This window comes from Anolis carolinensis, chromosome 1 (genome assembly GCF_035594765.1).
Source record: "Anolis carolinensis isolate JA03-04 chromosome 1, rAnoCar3.1.pri, whole genome shotgun sequence".
In the NCBI taxonomy this organism is placed as follows: domain Eukaryota; kingdom Metazoa; phylum Chordata; class Lepidosauria; order Squamata; family Dactyloidae; genus Anolis; species Anolis carolinensis.
The window spans coordinates 193,211,172-193,229,597 of NC_085841.1; the positions used below are offsets into that span (position 1 = coordinate 193,211,172).

The 18,426-nt window shown below is 37.7% G+C and overlaps 1 protein-coding gene across 1 annotated transcript in view; it reads left to right on the forward strand.

Moving 5' to 3' along the window:
- The window catches only part of ube2e3 (ubiquitin conjugating enzyme E2 E3), a 181,921-nt gene extending 179,087 nt beyond the window's left edge, over window positions 1–2,834 (forward strand). The window contains exon 6 of the mRNA XM_008120261.3: window positions 2,105–2,834. Within this exon, the coding sequence (XP_008118468.2) occupies window positions 2,105–2,202 (98 nt within the window). The 3' untranslated portion in view covers window positions 2,203–2,834. The remainder of the gene's footprint in view (window positions 1–2,104) is intronic.
- The last annotated feature ends 15,592 nt before the right edge of the window (window positions 2,835–18,426 follow it).

The following is an 18,426-nucleotide window of genomic DNA, read 5'->3' on the forward strand; positions in this document are numbered from 1 at the left end:
CTCATTTTATGCTGCATTTATAGACCTGGAAGCGGCTTTTGATTCAGTATGTAGGGCAATACTCTAGCACAAATTGCAGACCACTGACTATTGGCTTTCATCTAACTTACACACAATTACAAAAAAAAATTTTAAATTATTATTTTATTTAAACAAATGCAAAATCTACATATAAACGTGTACACTAAAAAAACAAACATAAAGTTAAAAATACTTTTTCTATAATAAAAGAGAAATATTATGACTACATTTAAAGTGTCAGAAAACATTAACTACAGTAGCGTCTCACTTATCCAACGTTCTGGATTATCCAAGCCATTTTTGTAGTCAGTGTTTTCAATACATGGTGATATTTTGGTGCTAAATTCGTAAATACAGTAATTACTACATAGCATTACTGTGTATTGAAATGCTTTTTCTGTCAAATTTGTTGTATACCATGATGTTTTGGTGCTTAATTTATAAAATCATAACCTAATTTAATGCTTAATAGGGTTTTCCTTAATCTCTCCTTATTATCCAACATATTCGCTTATCCAGCGTTCTGCCGGCCCGTTTATGTTGGATAAGTGAGACTCTACTGTACCTATAATCTACATTATCTAATCTAAGGCTTTACATTCTCTGATTGATTGTTATAGTCTCTCAATATTCTATACCCATTAAATGAAAAAGAACCATTGATACATGCTCTCCTAGTCCAAAAAAGCCAGTGATGGAGGTCTGACCCCATCTTTTCTGGAGGAACACAATGAATGAGCCCCAGTCTTTCTTAAAATTGGTTAGAGATCCATTCTGTAAGTTCACTTATTTCTGTAAGTAAATCTTTTTGCATCGGAATCATTGAGGTAACCTTCCACTTATTCTATCAAGTTGATCATCTAACATCCCAAGCAGATAGAGTTCAGGTACTGGTACTGGTAGGTTAAGGGGCAGGCTCTAGCACAGCAGGTCAAACACCAAGCTGCAATAAATTTTGCTAACCGGAAGGTTGACACTTTGAAGCCCAGGCTGGGGTGAGCTCCTGACCTTTAGTCCAGCTTCTGCCTACCTAGCAGTTTGAAAACAAATGTGAGTAGATAAATAGTAACCACATTAAAGCGGGGAGATATTTAGGCTTGGCGTTTGATCAGAAAAAGGAGAAAGTTAACGAACAAAGAAAGCTTTTTGGCAGGGAGATGTAGCAACAGTACCCCCGGTGGCCGGAACCAAGCAAAGATGCTGAAAGATGGGAAAGCCTATATATACCTCTATCTGTTGTCTGTCTTGTCATTGTTATAATCAGCATTGAATGTTTGCCGTGTGTGTGTTCTGTGATCCGTTCTGAGTCCCCTTCGGGGTGAGAAGGGCGGAATATAAATACTGTAAGTAAGTAAACAAACAAATAAATAAATAAATAATAGGCCTGTCTGACTCAAACGTTAAAGATATACAGTAGAGTCTCACTTATCCAACATTCGCTTATCCAACGTTCTGGATTATCCAACCCATTTTTGTAGTCAATGTTTTCAATTCATCGTGATATTTTGGTGCTAAATTTGTAAATACAATAATTGCTAAGTAGCATTACTGCATATTGAACTACTTTTTCTGTCAAATTTGTTATATAACATGCTGTTTTGGTGCTTCATTTGTAAAATCATAACCTAATTTGATGTTTAATAGGCTTCTCCTCAATCTCTCCTTATTATCCAACATATTTGCTTATCCAACATTCTGCCGGCCCATTTATGTTGGATAAGTGAGACTCTACTGTATTAGACTTTATGTTAATGGGCAGTGACCTCAGAATGACAAGATTAATGACCCACTTCTGTGCATCAATTTGTTTAAAAAAAGTGACATCCAGTCAATATGGGCAGATATTTTTTTTAATATGATATAGTTTTAAGGTCTAAGTTATCTTTTCGAAACCTATAGTCAAGAGTAGGGTTTTAGAAGTATTTTTATAACGGTGTTAAATTTTAATGTATATCCTAACTTAATGTAAACGGATGAATAGAAGGTGGGATTCAATACTGGTTGCTGACTATAAATATAGATTTGCTTTGATGACATCACTTTGCCTTTTTCCCATCTGCTATCCCCTGCTGAACCCTCACAGCTGATCCTCTGGTGGGAAGCATAGCCACTCAGTACCTGACCAACAGAGCCGAACATGACAGGATAGCCAGACAGTGGACCAAGAGATACGCAACATAAGCGACACCAACGACCTTGTGCAGTGCGAAGGTGCGGCCATGCAGCTTTGCGGTGTGCAACTAATCTTTATAGCCTTTACAATACGGACTTCTGTGTATATGTTATACTGATTCTACTCTCTGCTTTTATCCTTTTGAAGACTGGGATACGGCTTTCCTTCCCTTCTCCCTCCCTCCACCCCTTTGCCCCTCGAGATCTCCCCATCCGCCCCAAAGGGTAAAACGCTATCAAGAGTAGAACTTTGTAGCTGTAGATTAGTTATGTTTAAAATGCCTACTTGCAAGTCTTGCTTCTTTGGGATATCAAAATGTATTTTGTGATGTAACTAAGGATACTGTTCCTGAAGTCAACCAAATATTATAGTGCATTTTAGCCTAATTCATTATCTGTATGAAGTTATTAAAGGTAGCTGTAGATGACTAGGAATTACGTCATTTGTATTAAACCCAGATCTATTTCCGATATGTGGTACATGCTGTTGTGAAAACTGTTTTAAACTTTTACCTTTGTCAGTTTGTATTGAAAGGGATTCCTTTTCTTCCCCACCCCTCCCCTCCCATCGCCACCTACTTTGTAGCTCCAAGAGCATCCAGTGTATCATCTCAAACACAATAAATATGTTCCCCAAGGAAGAGCTTCTCTGTTTTCATATTTGAATCTGAGGTTGGAGCATAGAGACCTAGATCAGGATGTAGGATTGTTTCCAGAAAAATATGGGAAGTAGGATCTCGATTCTAGACTGTGTAGTTTAGACTTGCATCAGGGCTTCTGAGAGCAAAGCTTTGTATGATGTGAAACATGTCACAGGGTCATTTGAAGCAGAAGTGGGAAACCTGTAGCCCTTCTGATGTTGTTGGACTGCAACACCGTCAGAGATGAAGAATTATGGGAGTGACAATCCAACAACATCTAAAGGGGCCACAAATAGTCCAGCCCTGAGGGACATTTCACATCATCTCATCTCACTCCATTTTAGGTCATGTTGGAATTACATCAAGGGAGAAAGATTTATATCCAGAGTTTGGAAAGTTACCTTCTGGAGACAAAAGTATATTTTCCAGACTGATTAAACCAGCTATCCCCATGATCCCCCGAACTAACCCTGTCCTATGTCTGCTGTTCCCCATTTTGAAACCCTGCATGCAAATGCCAACAGCACATTTAATATCGTGTACAGTTTGACCCTTGATTCTCCTTAAATGATCTGTGAGAAGGCGGTGGAACTATTGGTGCTTAATTGCCTTCAGGCTTGGCACAACAAGGGAAGAGTACAGATGGCTCTTTGCCAGACATACACTTAGGAACTTGAGAAGCAATTTGTTTCTATTTGCCTAGGACACTCTTAGCACACTGTTATACCTGGACAAAAAAACAGGGAAGTGTGCATAGGATTTTTGTGCTTTTTAACCCTCAAAAATTTGAATGGAGCAATCTATACAACCAGCTAATGGAATGGTTCCATATACAGTAGAGTCTCGCTTATCCAATGTAAACGGGCCGGCAGAACGTTGGATAAGCAAATATGTATATATATAAGGAGAGATCAAGGAAAAGCCTATTAAACATCAAATTAGGTTATGATTTTACAAATTAAGCACCAAAGCATCATGTTATACAACAAATTGGACGGAAAAAGTAGTTCAATACGCAGTAATGATATGTAGTAATTACTGTATTTACGAATTTAGCACCAAAATATCACGATGTATTGAAAACATTGGCTACAAAAATGTGTTGGATAATCCAGAACGTTGGATAAGCGAGTGTTTGATAAGTGAGACTCTACTGTACCTCATTGCCAGTTAATTCTTGCAAAATGAGAAAAACCAATGATGGTAAAGTATCTTTGGGGATTGGATCTCATGCCCAGCTAGCTTGATGTCCAATAGGATTTTGTTAGAAGTGTAGGGACTTTTTTTGGACTACAGAATAAGCAATCCTGGAAGATCTGAGCACTGCAGTCCCAGAAAACAATTTTGCCACATTCTGGATTTTACAAATTCAGTATCACCTTGTCAGTTAAGTGAGTTAATTTTTGCAAGATAAAATACAAACGTCTTCAAACTTGTGGGCTCAATTTTGTTTGCTATGGATTTTGCCAATATTTCCTTTACTTGAATTGGAATATGGGGAGTTCAAGCATTCGACATAGATTTAAAGTTGCAAGCAATTTAATTATGTTAGTGTTCCAAAACAGCAGGGCTGCATGTTCTATTTACTAGCCTCTCTCTGGATGCAATGAGTAGCATCCTATTGATCTGGAATTACAACATGAAATGAAGAAGGAAACACTACTAAGGCAAAATACAATTTTGTATGTAAATTTAAATATAGTCATTTGTGACACAATCCAGTGTGACGATGTGCACAAGCCCTAATGGGATCTTCCATCAGGAGGAATCCCGCACAATTTACTGGGGATTACATAAAATAATCTTCCTTTGTAAGGAAGGCTGGATTCATAAGTTACTTTTGCAGCATGATTTGGCTCCAGTCTTCTTCCTTCCTGCCCTGATTGATTTCACCTTGATGTTTAGATCTTGTGAATAGCTTAAATTGCAGTGGTGCTTTCCACATCAGCAGCCCTTCTTTCTCTGCTCAGGTTACTGATCTTGCCTTGGAAATTAGCCATGCAATCAAACATCCATTCATCACCAATGCAAACTATGCCCCCAGTAGGACAATATCTGGATTGCGAACCAAGACAGGATTGAGGTCTAGCTACCTGGTTTATTTATTTTATGTTCCCTATAACTTTTGAGTGATAACCAAGTTTATACAACAGAAAATCCTACATTGATTTATGACTCTTAGGTCCTAAACATTTAGAGCTTCTGTGCATTTTTAGATATTTTAAACATTTTTGTCCAACAATTCTGTGCTTTACGTTCATTGATTTTTGGATTTCGGTATTTTAATACCCAAGCCTCTCACATTACACGATTATAGCATTTGGACACAACTTTATCTACCATGGCCATGTCTTATGTAAGCTTAAGATTTCTAGTTTGGGAAAGCACTATAGCTTCTCACAGATAATGTTGAGTCCCTTATGAAAGATTACATGACATGAACTCATGACAATTAGAGTGATATCAAAGTGCTATTTTTTAACATGGAAGTTCCTGCTAAAATGTATGCCTACATAGTATGAGAAGTGATACAAATGATAAGTTACCCGTTTATCACTCAGGCAAAATCCTTTTTCTCTTATAACTTGAGTGGGTTTCTTAACAGCTTCGATCCTATTTAGTTCCTGACTTTATTTTCAAGTGCAAAATGTAGGTTCTGTCTGATACAGGGCCCTTCCACACAGCCCTATATCCCAGAAAATCAAGGCAGAAAATCCCACATTATCTGAGTGTGGACTGAGATAACCCACTTCAAAGCAGATATTGTGGGATTTCCTGCCTTGATATTCTGGGCTATAAGGTTATGTGGAAGGGCCCACAGTCAACCCTTACTACTTAGTTGGAAAACTCATATATACTTCTTATTGGAAATACCATTTCTAGAATCCTCCATTTAGAATCTCAATTGACTACTTCCCAGGTCTGGTTAATTAACAAACAATCTCCTGTTTCTCACTATAGCCGGTTCTCATTGAAGTAGGCAAAGCTGTTTCTGGACTGTACTTTTTCACTCTCCCAGTAAAGACCACTGTAATTTGAGTATTCCATCATGTAAAAATTTAAAAATTAGAGAGATCTTATAGCACCTTTGATACTGAGAGAAAAGAGTCTCTCAGACTGGAGTGATCACTAGAGTTGCAATGTGTTATGTTTTCAACATGCTTAATATGTTCAATAGTGACAATGGTTTCCTTGTTTGCCACACATGTTATAACACTAGAATACCTCGGCCACATTGGGGGTTTTTTGGGCAGTTTTTTTGCCTTTCCTTTCTTATTCGCAGCCATATAGGTCTGTCCCAAGGCATTTCACTCATGCATCTAAAGTAGACTTCCATCTGTGAAAGCTTATACAGTAGAGTCTCACTTATCCAAGCTAAACGGGCCGGCTTATTATCTTGGATAATAAGGAAGGATTAAGGAAAAGCCTATTAAACATCAAATTAGGTTATGATTTTACAAATTCAGCACCAAAACATCATGTTATACAACAAATTGGACAGAAAAAGTAGTTCAATCCACAGTAATGTTATGTTGTAATTACTGTATTTATGAATTTAGCACCAAAATATCACAATATTTTGAAAACATTGACTACAAATATGGCTTGGATAATCCAGAGGCTTGGATAAGCGAGGCTTGGATAAGTGAGACTCTACTGTACTACAAACTTCTCTCAATTAGTCTCAAAGGTGCTACAAGACCCATTTGCATATTGATATTTCAGATTAATATGGCTATGTCCTTTTTTTAAAAAATGCCTACATTTAGAAGGAAGGGATCTAGTCCTGTCTTCTCCTTGTCATGCTAGGTTTTACTTGGGCCGTTGCTGTTGTTGATTCCTATGGAGAAACCTTCAGCTATAATTTGTAATACACATGCAGCCTTCTTATTTCATAGAGAACTGTGCCCACATTCAATTTTGCAACGGAGACAGAACATGGCTTTGAAAACATACAATATAATCTGTAGGACATATTTGTCACGTACCCTTTACAGTGACTGAAAGGAAGGACAGGAGGGTGAGTTTTTACTACAAAACTCAGGCCCCATCTACAATTAGAACAGCAACTAAGTGTGAATGGAAAGGGATTTTGCTGTCTCCATATGCTGGTCAAATTCACCCAACCTTTCACATGTACAACACTCCCATCAATTTACAAATAAGGGACAAAATGTCTGTTTCACGTACGGAATGTGTGACCTACAAAAGTTTAAAATATTTGTATCACAAATTATAATTTTAAAAATCTTACTCTTGTTTTTAATGTACTAATGTTTCCTATTGCACCTCAGAAACCTTGGTATATAAGTGGGATGCCTTCTCAATGCTTGCTCTTGTTACCTTCTTTACTAAACATTTGTTTATTGAATCTAAATTCCCTCCCTATCATTGGTTTGTCACAACCTTCTTTTTAATGTAGTTTTTTTGTCTGTAAATTTTATATTGACTGAAGTAAGAGGTTGGGGATTTTTTTGTGTATACATTTAAACTTAAAATGGAAAAAAACTTACTTTTGTTTCTCTGCTTACACCGAGCGGTAGAAAGAAATTTGTATTGTTAAAAAATAATAATAAATCAATTAGTTGTTAAATGAAAATGTGTGCCTGTTTGTTCCGATGTTCCTGGCTTTGGGTTTCTGTGAGCCTTTTTTAAATATGAAGGCCAAACTAAAACATGTTCTCTCCTTAGGAAGACAGAAAATGAGGCAACTACCATAGTTGACTAAAACCTATAGAAGGCCCACAGAATCTGGATGTCCACAGAAATCAAAAATGGAGAAACTTATCTTCCAGATGTTTTAATTGAAACTTCTACAGTGCCTATCACTGGCATTTTAGTCCAGAATACCCGAAGGACCAAAGGTCTTCAACCTTTCCTTTGAAGAGCAATAATGTTCCACTGGCCAAACGTTCCTCCACCCATGACATAAATGTTGATGGTGCTACTAGCACCAGTCATTACAGAGCTACATGGAAGCGTCATAATGCAATGACATTCATTACTACGGGCTTTGAATTGAATCAACTTGAACTGAGTTTTGGAGACCATTCCTGTTGAAATGGCTTCCAAGCAATGGACTTTGGGACCAAATAGGCTGCTGATAGTTCCATGAGCTGGTTGGAATGCAAGGAGATATAGTGGCATGGCATATTAATGCATCTGTTATGCAGTCTGGATGATTTGATAGCCTTTTCCTATGAGGTCAACATATTATTAATCAAAATAACTATACCTCCTTGCCCATAGATACACTGTAGATGAACTTACTGGGTTTTGGGTAGCCCTGCGTGATCAATCAAAATACATGGGGAACTGTTCCATCTGAATCCAATTAAATTTTGGGACACTGCCTAGCGGTCAGATGGTATGTGTTTTAGGCCTACTTCTTCTGCTTGTGTAGTGCAGAATAGATACTTTCTTCCAGCAAGAGCATCACTTTTTGACCTTTGGTATAATAGCATTAAACACTAGGCTTACGAAATCAATGAAAAAAAAAGTTTAAATATTTATTACTAAATTAGGGGGGGGGCAAATCATTTCTAAAGTTTTTCTAAAATATTGTTAAGGAGTCCATATCATAGCTATAACAATACAACAAAATTTTCATTACTTTTTCGTTATGTAATTGAGCAAATGGGGAAGTTTCCGGGGCTCCTTTCTTCATAATTTTTTAGAGCTATCGAGATGAAACTTGCTACAATGGTAAAACACATTTACCACTGTTATGCCCCAAGTATCTGAACATTAGAGCCTCCGGTGTTGCAGTGGGTTAAACCTCTGAGCTGCTGACAGTGGTTCGAATCCAGGGAGCGGAGTGAGCTCCCACTGTCAGCCCCAGCTTCTGCCACCCTAGCAGTTCTAAAACATGTAAATGTGAATAGATCAACAGGTACTGCTCTGGCGGGAAGGTAACACCATGCAGCCTTGCCGGCCACATGACCTTGAAGGTGTCTACGGACAACGTCGGCTCTTTGGCTTAGAAATGTAGATGAGCACCAACCCCCAGAGTCAGACACGACTACTTTTAATGTCAGAGGAAAACCTTTATCTTTACCCTATCTGAACATTACACTCATTTTGGGGAATTTAAAAAAGATATTATGAACAGCATTTAAAAAACCTACAAGAGGTATCTCCTTGAATTTTTATTTTCAATGATACAACATAACCAAGTGTTTACATTTGGGCATATTGAGGATTAGTGCCAAGTTTGCTCTATGTCCATCATTGTTTGGAATCCACAGTGCTCTCTGGATGTAGGTGAACTACAGCTCCCAAACTCAAGATCAATGCCCACCAAACTCTTCCAGTATTTCCTGTTTTCACCCTGCATGATTGTTAAAATCATGGGAGTTCTGTGTGCCAAGTTTGGTTCAATTCCATCATTGGTGGAGTTCCGAATGCTCGTTGATTGTAGGTTACCTATAAATCCCAGCAACTACGACTCACAAATGACAAAATCAATCCCACCCAACCCCACCAATATTCAAATTTGGGCGTATAGGGTATTTGTGCCAAATTTGATCAAGTGAATGAAAATATATCCTGCATATCAGATATTTACATTACGATTCATAACAATAGCAAAATTACAGTTATGAAGTAGCAATGAAAATAATTTTATGGTTGGGGGTCACCACAACATGAGGAACTGTATCAAGGGGTCACGACATTAGGTTGAGACCCACTGCTTTGGAGCAATGATCCCCAAGTTCTAGTATGCCAGGTAATTTGGACTTCAGCTCCTAGAGATCTCAGCTGCTTTAGCCAATGATCAAGGACTCTGAAAGCTCAAGTCATTGGTTTATGGCAATCCATGATTTTTCTAGGGTTTTCAAAGGCAAATGTAGTTTTACCCGTTCCTTCCACCAAAATATAGTATTGAAATATAGTACAGGCAAAATAATAAAACACAACACAAAACAACAATATTTAAATCACATTCAGGGGCATTTTCTTTTTCTAAAACTATTCCGTTTCAGTTATGGGATGGATGTTATGAAGAAGGTTAATGGCCTCAATAATGATAATGGTTTGGATCATTGATGTTGCCATCCCAGGTGACAGTCGTATTGACGAAAAACAACAGGAAAAACTCAGCCGCTATCAGGACCTCAAGATTGAACTTCAAAGACTCTGGCAGAAACCAGTACAGGTGGTCCCGGTGGTGATGGGCAGACTGGGTGCCGTGCCAAAAGATCTCAGCCGGCATTTGGAAACAATAGACATTGACAAAATTATGATCTTCCAACTGCAAAAGACCACCCTACTGGGATCTGTGCACATCATCCGAAAATACATCACACAGTCCTAGACACTTGGGAAGTGTTCAACTTGTGATTTTGTGATTCGAAATCCAGCATATCTATCTTGTTTGCTGTGTCATAATAAAATAATAATAATAATAGCTTTATTTATATCCAACCACCTTCTCCCAAATGGGATTTGGAGCGGATTACCAGCACATGGCAGTGCAATGAAATATACAAATACAGTAAAAACACTGTAAAACACATAACATAAAATGCAGTAAAACACAAAACAATTGTAAACAATAACAATGTATCTAGACTGGTTTATCTCTGGTTTTCCTTATTCAATTTGGGTGGGGAGGGGGTTTCACTCAAAAAATGATTGCTTCTCCACTAGATGTCAGTGTAACCTTGTTTTGCAAGAGACACCAGGAAGAATTTACAACCACATAATGACTAAATTTGATGGCCTTTCTCTGCAATCAAACTTTTATTACTTTGGCTACATTTGTACTCATGGGGAGTAGGAGAAGAAGCTGTTTCTCTTTTTCAGTTATAGACAAGAAAAGCTTGAGGCTTCCAGGTCCTGCCATTGGAATGCAAAAAGGCCATTCTTTTTTTCTTTTTTTTTAGATTTTTATTCAGGTTTTCTTGCGTGCACATACATTAAAAAAAAGATAGATAATATCATGGGAAACAAGTGAGAGGTAGGATATGGGGTTAAGGTAAAGGGGCAGAAGGAAAGCAAGGGGGAAAGAGAAAAAGAGAAAAATAAAAATAAAAAAATAAAAAAATAAAAATAAGTTTGTGTCCTTCCGCTTTCTAATCTTTGTGGTTTAGATTTCTTTTCCTCTTCTTCCTTTTTTTCCTAAATTAGACTAGATTTGTTATAAGTTGCCTCGGGTTCTCCTTTTGCTTATTCTTCCTTTAGCTTTTTCTTGTATTCTTCATATTTGTCCCAGTTGGTTCGATTTATTATATTTCCTCTGTTCACTTTCATTAAATACGTTAATTTGTCCATATCATATATATCATTCAGTTTCTCTAACCAATGTTGTTTTGTTGGGATGTCTTTTTGTTTCCAGTGTTTAGCAAAGATTATTCGTGCGGCTGTTCCTACGTAGGTAATTATTTTGTCCTCATTTACATTCAATTTCATAGTATTCTCCGTCAGTCCAAGTAGGTAGATTTCTGGCTTCATTGGGAATGATTTTTGTAGTATTTTTTGTGTTTCCTCATGTATAGATTTCCAGTACAATTTAGTTTGTGGGCACGACCACCAGATGTGGAAATATGATCCTTCATGCTTTTTACATTTCCAACATTTATTCTCTGTGTTCTTATACATAATCACCAGTTTTTTTGGAGTGATGTGCCATCGATGAAACATCTTGAGCCAGTTTTCTTGTAGATCTGTGGCGTATGTGTATTTTTGTTTTGTGTTCCAAATTGTTTCCCATTCTGACATCATGATTGGGTGTCCAATATTTTTTGCCCACTTCGTGGCACATATTTTTACATATTCCATCTCCGTAGACCATTCTAATAGCTTCTTATATATCCTTGTAATCTCTTTTCTTTCATTTTGCATTAGAGCATCCCAAAAGTTATCAGTTTCATTGAATCCTAGTACCTTATCTTTTCCAAATTGTTCTTTTTTTGGGGCGTATTGGATCCACGATATTCTATCAAATTTTTGTTTTATTTCTTCTTGTGATTTTAGTTGGTATCGTCCATCCTTTTTTCTTAGTATTTCCTTGTATTTTGGCCATTTTGTCCATCCTAGAAGTTTATTCTGGTTGGCCTCCAAAGGTGATATCCAGAGGGGTGTTTTCTTATAAATCCTATCCTTATATTTGTCCCATACTTTTATTAGTGAGGATCTGATAAAGTGATTTCCGAAATTTTTCTCCACCGATCTTTTGCCATACCAAAGATAGCTGTGCCACCCTCTCCTCAGGTCGAAACTCTCTAGTGTTAGTATGCTATTTTTTTCCAAGGCCGCCCAGTCTTTCATCCATACTAATGCACAAGATTCGTAATATAGTTTTAGATTAGGTAGACCAAATCCCCCTCTTTTCTTATCGTCAGTCATTATTGTATAATTTATTCTTGCCTTTTTACCCTTCCAAATGAATTTTGTTATTTCCTTTTGCCATTCCAAAAAGAGTTTGTTATTTCTTATCACTGGGAGATTTTGAAACAAATGCAACAGTTTTGGTAAAATGTTCATTGTTATTATCGCTATTCGTCCGAGAATAGAGATTTTCAAATTCTTCCAGTTCTGTAGGTCTTTTTTAATTTCATTCCACTTCATTTGATAATTATTTTTCAATAGGTGTGCGTTTTTCGCTGTCAACCAGATTCCTAGGTACTTTATTTTGGATACTATTTGAATATTTGCCTCTTTCTCGATTCCTTCTCGATTTTTCTTAGATATGTTTTTTGTCAAAATCTTTGTTTTCTTTTTGTTTAGGTAAAAGCCTGCGACTGATCCAAATTCCTCTATTTTGTCCAACCATTGCTGGATTTGGTATTTTGGATTTTCAATAATACAGATAAGGTCGTCGGCGAAGGCCCTCATTTTGAATTCATAGTTTGCTATTTTTGTTCCTTTCAATTGGTTATCCTTTCTGATATTTCTTATTAAAATTTCAATTGCAAATATAAAGATCAAAGGTGATAACGGACATCCTTGACGTGTTCCCTTATTAATTTGTATATCTTTTGTATGTTGCCCGTTTACTAAGACTTTTGCTTTTTGTTCCGTATAAATTGCCTCAATGGCGTTATAGAATTTGTAGCCTATATCAATTTCTTTGAATAATAATTTGATAAATGCCAATTTAAATTGTCAAATGCCTTCTCTGCATCAATCGAAAGAAGTGCCAATTCTTTTTGGTGGTGTGTTTCATAGTATTCGATTACATCTACTATAGTCCTCACATTTTCTTTCATATGTCTTCCCGGAAGGAATCCTTTTTGCTCGGGCCCAATCCATGTAGATAGGAAATTTTTGAATCGATTTGCCAATATGTTCGTAAATATTTTATAGTCCAAATTGAGTAGCGAGATTGGACGATAATTTTTAACCTCCGATTTGTCTGTGTCTTCTTTGTGAATTGTTATGATTTCTCCTTCCTTCCACAATTCCGGGGTAACCTTCTTTTCCAATGCCTGATTCATTAGAGTTTTCAAGAATGGAGCTAACTCCTCTTTCATAACTTTGTAGAAGCTTGCCGTGTATCCATCCGGACCTGGTGGCTTGTTAGGTGGGCAGCGATGGCGGCGGGCACGACTTGCTAGGGGCTCCTGGCAAGCCACCTCCATTCTCCAGTCGGACGAGCTTTTAGCTCCCCCCTCACTGCGGATCGAGTCAGAGAGGGATGCAAACCCCAGTGCGGACCATCAAAATTCCAAGGCAAAAGCCTGTAGGATTCGGGGGCCGTGGGGACGCAGACGGAGAGGAGAGAAGCAGAGACCTGCACAAACCGCGAGCCGGCCCATTTTAAACTTAATGAAAGGAGGAGATTGAGAAAGCCACGCAGCAGGAGAAGTAAGTACTTCCCCATAGAAAAAGAAAAAGCTTTCTACTCAATAGTGGATTAGGACTAGAACTTTAAAAAGAAAGGAGAAGCAAATGACGGGTTCAGAGACGGAACTAAAACAAACGAATAAACAAAAATACAAATATATGTAATAGCCAAATGTAAGGACAAATCTGTCAGAGGACAACCCCCCCCCCCCCCGAGTGGACTGCCGTCGATCCGAGGTACCACCGAAGGGTGAGAGACCTGCCGGATCTGGAAAGTCGCAGGGCGAAACCCTGGCTAAACCTTTGAGAATCTAGGCAATACAAACGTGAACGCGGAAGACAGTACAGAGGCTCCATACTCCCCTAAGCTTCCAAAAAAGAAAAAACTATACAATAAAACAACAGACTCTTAGAAAAGGGGCAGAGAGGAGAAAGGAGCAATATACTGTACCAGCGGACGACCTTGGGAGCCATGTTGTTATGTCTACGGTGCCCTTCTTCATAAACAAGAAAAGAGGAAGTGGGAAACCGGAAAGGCTCTAACTCAAAAGCGGGAACGGTGCGCCGACTAGAGGAAGTGGAAGGAGAGAGGCAAAGGCAAAGGAACCAAATTTCAAAAGGGAAAACAATTGGTGTGAGAAGTGAACAATTAAAGCAAATTGATTGAGCTTTGGACACATCATAAGACGCTTAAGTCATAGTAAATATCTGGGATACCGTCGATCCGAGGCATTCGCCAAGGCGACTGACCTGCCGGATCCGGTAAACTGAATGGGAGGAACAAGAAGCAAGAAGAGAAGAAGGGAAGAGTAGAGGAAGAAGGAGGATACGAGAAGGACAGAAGAAGATAGAAGAAAGACAGAGCAGGATTAGAAGAAAGGGATTGGTCGGTATAGGACAAAGATTACTACGAGGAAAGAAAACTTACTTGTGTATGCAAACAGCGACCCAACGGTAAAATGGCAGGAGCAAAACCAAAAGTGGACAATAAGAACATGACGAGGAGACCTTCAGAGGATGTGTCAATGAAGGATCTTTTGAAGGAAATCCAGAAATTGGGAGAGAGACAAGAAAATTATCAGATAGAGGCTCATAAAAGAATGGAAGAATACAACAAACAAATGACAGAAATGAGAATAGAAATAAAACAAGAAATTGGACAGCTGAAACTAGAAGTGAGAAAAACATTTGAAGACATAAAAGATTTAAGACAAAATAATGAAAAATTGGAAAAATCCCAAGAAAAAAATTAAGAAAAAAATGGAGAATCTAGAAAATAAAAACTTAAAAATAGAAAAACTGCAAGAAAGACTGGAGCAAAGAGAATTAGAATTCCAACTCCGATTCAGAAATATCCAGGAAGAAGAAGACAAGGATATCAGAGAAAAAATATTAAATCTGACGGCAAACCTATTACAAATGACACCGGATAAATTGGAAACAGACATAGACAGATCCTATAGGATACAGACAAACTATTCAAAGAAAAATAAAGTGGCCAGAGATGTAATTGTACACTTTTCAAGAAAGAGAATAAGAGATGAAATTCTCATGCAAAATAGCAAAAACCCAATTTACGAAAAAGAGTCAAAAATTGTGATTTTAAAGGAATTCCCCCTAACAACTCTCAACAAAAGGAGAAACTACTTCTTCCTTACGGAAGAACTAAAAAAATATAAAATCCGCTTCAGATGGGAGAGGTCAGAGGGCATAATGGTAACGTATAAAGACGAAAGACACTGGTTAACATCGGTAGACAAAGCGAAAGCTTTCTACAAAACCTTAAAAAAAGACATGGACCATGCATCCTCAATATCGCCCTCAGTAAAAAAGAAAAAACCAAAAAGACAAAACTCCCCGGAGGATGTAGTCTTGGAAGCGGTAGCTGGATTGCAAGATATAAATATTACAGACGAAGAAGAGGATGAGAAAGAACCACCAAACGATGATAACCAAGATGAAGAGTGAAATAACACAACAATTAAAAATATATACAAACAATGTGAACGGATTAAACTCCCCCCAAAAGAGGAAAAACATTATGAGCCAAATAAATAAAGGAAAATACGACATAGTGGCGCTTCAAGAAATGCACATATGCCAAAAACATGTGGCCCATTTGAAAAACGATAAATTAGGGAAAGAATTCTTTTCGGCAGACCCAGCAAAGAAAAGAGGGGTGGTTATTTACGTAAATGAAAACATTCCAGCAGAGACGAAATTTAAAGATACAGAGGGGAGGGTAATTGCGGTAGAAATAAAGCTAAACCAAGAAAAAATCCTTATCTGTAACATATATGCCCCGAATGGACCAAAAACGCAATTCGTACACAATCTGAGACAACAAATATCAAAAGCTGACACGGAACACATAATAATTCTAGGAGATTTTAATGGAGTGATAGATCAAAAAATGGACAAATCTAAAAAGAAAAATAGAAAAAGTAAAGAAAAAATTGGCCAACTACCAAAAACATTTTCAAATTTGAAAGAAGAATTCGACCTTCAAGACGTGTGGAGATACAAGAACCAACAGAAGAGACTATACATATTATTCGAATAGACATGAATCCTGGTCCAGGATAGATATGATCTGGACATCAAACTCACTGACAACAAAAGTGGACAGGATAAACATATTAGTAAGAGACAAAACAGATCATTGTCCCCTGGAATTAATAGCAAATCATAAGAGAAACTTTTGGAGATGGAGGCTAGACGACAACCTTATTAAATCAGAGAAGGAGATTTTGGAAAACAAGAAACTAACAAAAGAATTTTTTAGCACCAATGATAAAAAGAACGTAACAAAACAGATAATATGGGATTCATATAAGGCGGTAATGAGGGGGTATTTTAGTCAACAGAAATCCAGAGCCAACAAAAGAAGGAACTACAAAATAAAACAAATCAACAAGCAAATAGAAAATAAAGAAAGGATGCTCAAACAACAACCCAAAAACCAAAAAATTAAGAATGAAATAAATGAATTAAGAAAGGATAAACACCACTTAGAACTGGAAAGGACAGCAAAATCATTGAAATATGTGAAACAATACAATTTCGAAAATGCAAATAAACCAGGAGTCTGGTTGGCAAGAAAGATAAGAAAGAAAAAACAACAACAGCAAATAACAAAGGTCAAAGATAAAGACAAGGAGTATACGAGGGATGACGAAATAAGGGAGGAATTTAGAAGATATTATACCCAATTGTACAAACAAAAAGGTGAAGATTTGGAAAAAATATCAAAATATCTAGGAGAACAAAAACTGGACAAAATTACAGATATACAGAGGGAACACCTAAATAAAGAAATAACAGAAGAGGAAATCAAGAAAGCAACAAAAAGACCATTCTTACTAGCCCTCCTCCTAATCTTGACAAGATACAAAGACAAGGAATGTCCTTTTTTAGACTAAGGAAAAGGTAACGGTTGTCCCCTGACATGAAGTCTAGTTGTGTCTCACTCTGGGTTTTGGTGCTTATCTCCATTTCTAAGCCGAAGACCCAGCATTGTCCATAGACACTTCCAAGGTCATATGGCCGGCATGACTGCATGGAGCGCTGTTACCTTCCCGCTGGAGCGGTACCTATTGATCTACTCACATTTGCATGTTTTCGAACTGCTAGGTTGGCAGAAGATGGGGCTAACAGTGGGAGCTCACCCCGGTTCCCAGATTCGAACCACCAACCTTTCAGTCAGCAGGTTCAGCATCTTAGCAGTTCTTATGTTAGCAGGAGAGTTTTAGGAGTAGTAGTCCAACCACCATGATTACCACCATTCCCTGCTGTAATAAATGCACTTTCTCCAATCCAGGAGCCAACTTGCAAGATGAGATCATTTTTTTAAAATAACTCCTATTCCTCCATGACATGCTAGTCAGATTTTTCTGTTCTTGTTTTTCCTCGCTGATAAACAAAGACAAGGTGTTGATAGCACCACCTATGAGAGCTTCCACATAGCGCCAAAATCCATACCAAAGCGGATTTGTGTTCCCACTCTTAAGATCTGGATCTTTCCAGGTATGTAATTAATTCTGAACAAAGCAAGGAAAAGCCTGGTTTCTTCCAAATTAATTCATTTTTACCTGAGGCGTCGTTTGGATGCCTCCGGTAAAAACCCAGACAGGATATGGGCCTGTCTGGATTGGCCTTTTAGGTAAGAATGTGACCTGAAGATGAGTGTTATAGGGGTCACAAAAGTCAGTGGATTTTGAATGAGTAAAAATAGACAAAAACATCCTGTCTGGACATCTCATTATAAACATTACTTTTTAAGTACACTCCTCCAGATTCCCTTGCCTGCATAGTCACTTGGGAAATCTGGAAACTACTTCAAAAGGGAACTTTTTCCCAAGCAGTGCTCCTTATCATGCAAATCATGCAAGGCATAGAAATGTCCATTTCTATCTTTGCTCAGCCATGGAAACCTATTGGGTGAACTTGACACATGACAATATCAAACAGTAATTGTCAAGTATATCTATAGTCCAAAGTAGGATTTCAAATACACATGTACATGTGTGCATGTCGGTTTCCAGAGTAAAATATAGTAGTTCTCTTCAACTGTTATAAATCTCACTTTCTTCAACTGAGGTCCCTTCTACACTACACTACATCCCAGGATTTGATCTCAGATTATCTGCAAGTACTGCATAGTTATTTACAAGTACTGCTCACTGGAGGGAAGAATATTAGAGGCAAAGATGAAGTACTTTGGCCATATCATAAGAGGACAGGAAAGCTTGGAGAAGAAAATGATGCTGGGGAGAATGGAAGGAAAAAGGAAGAGGGGCCA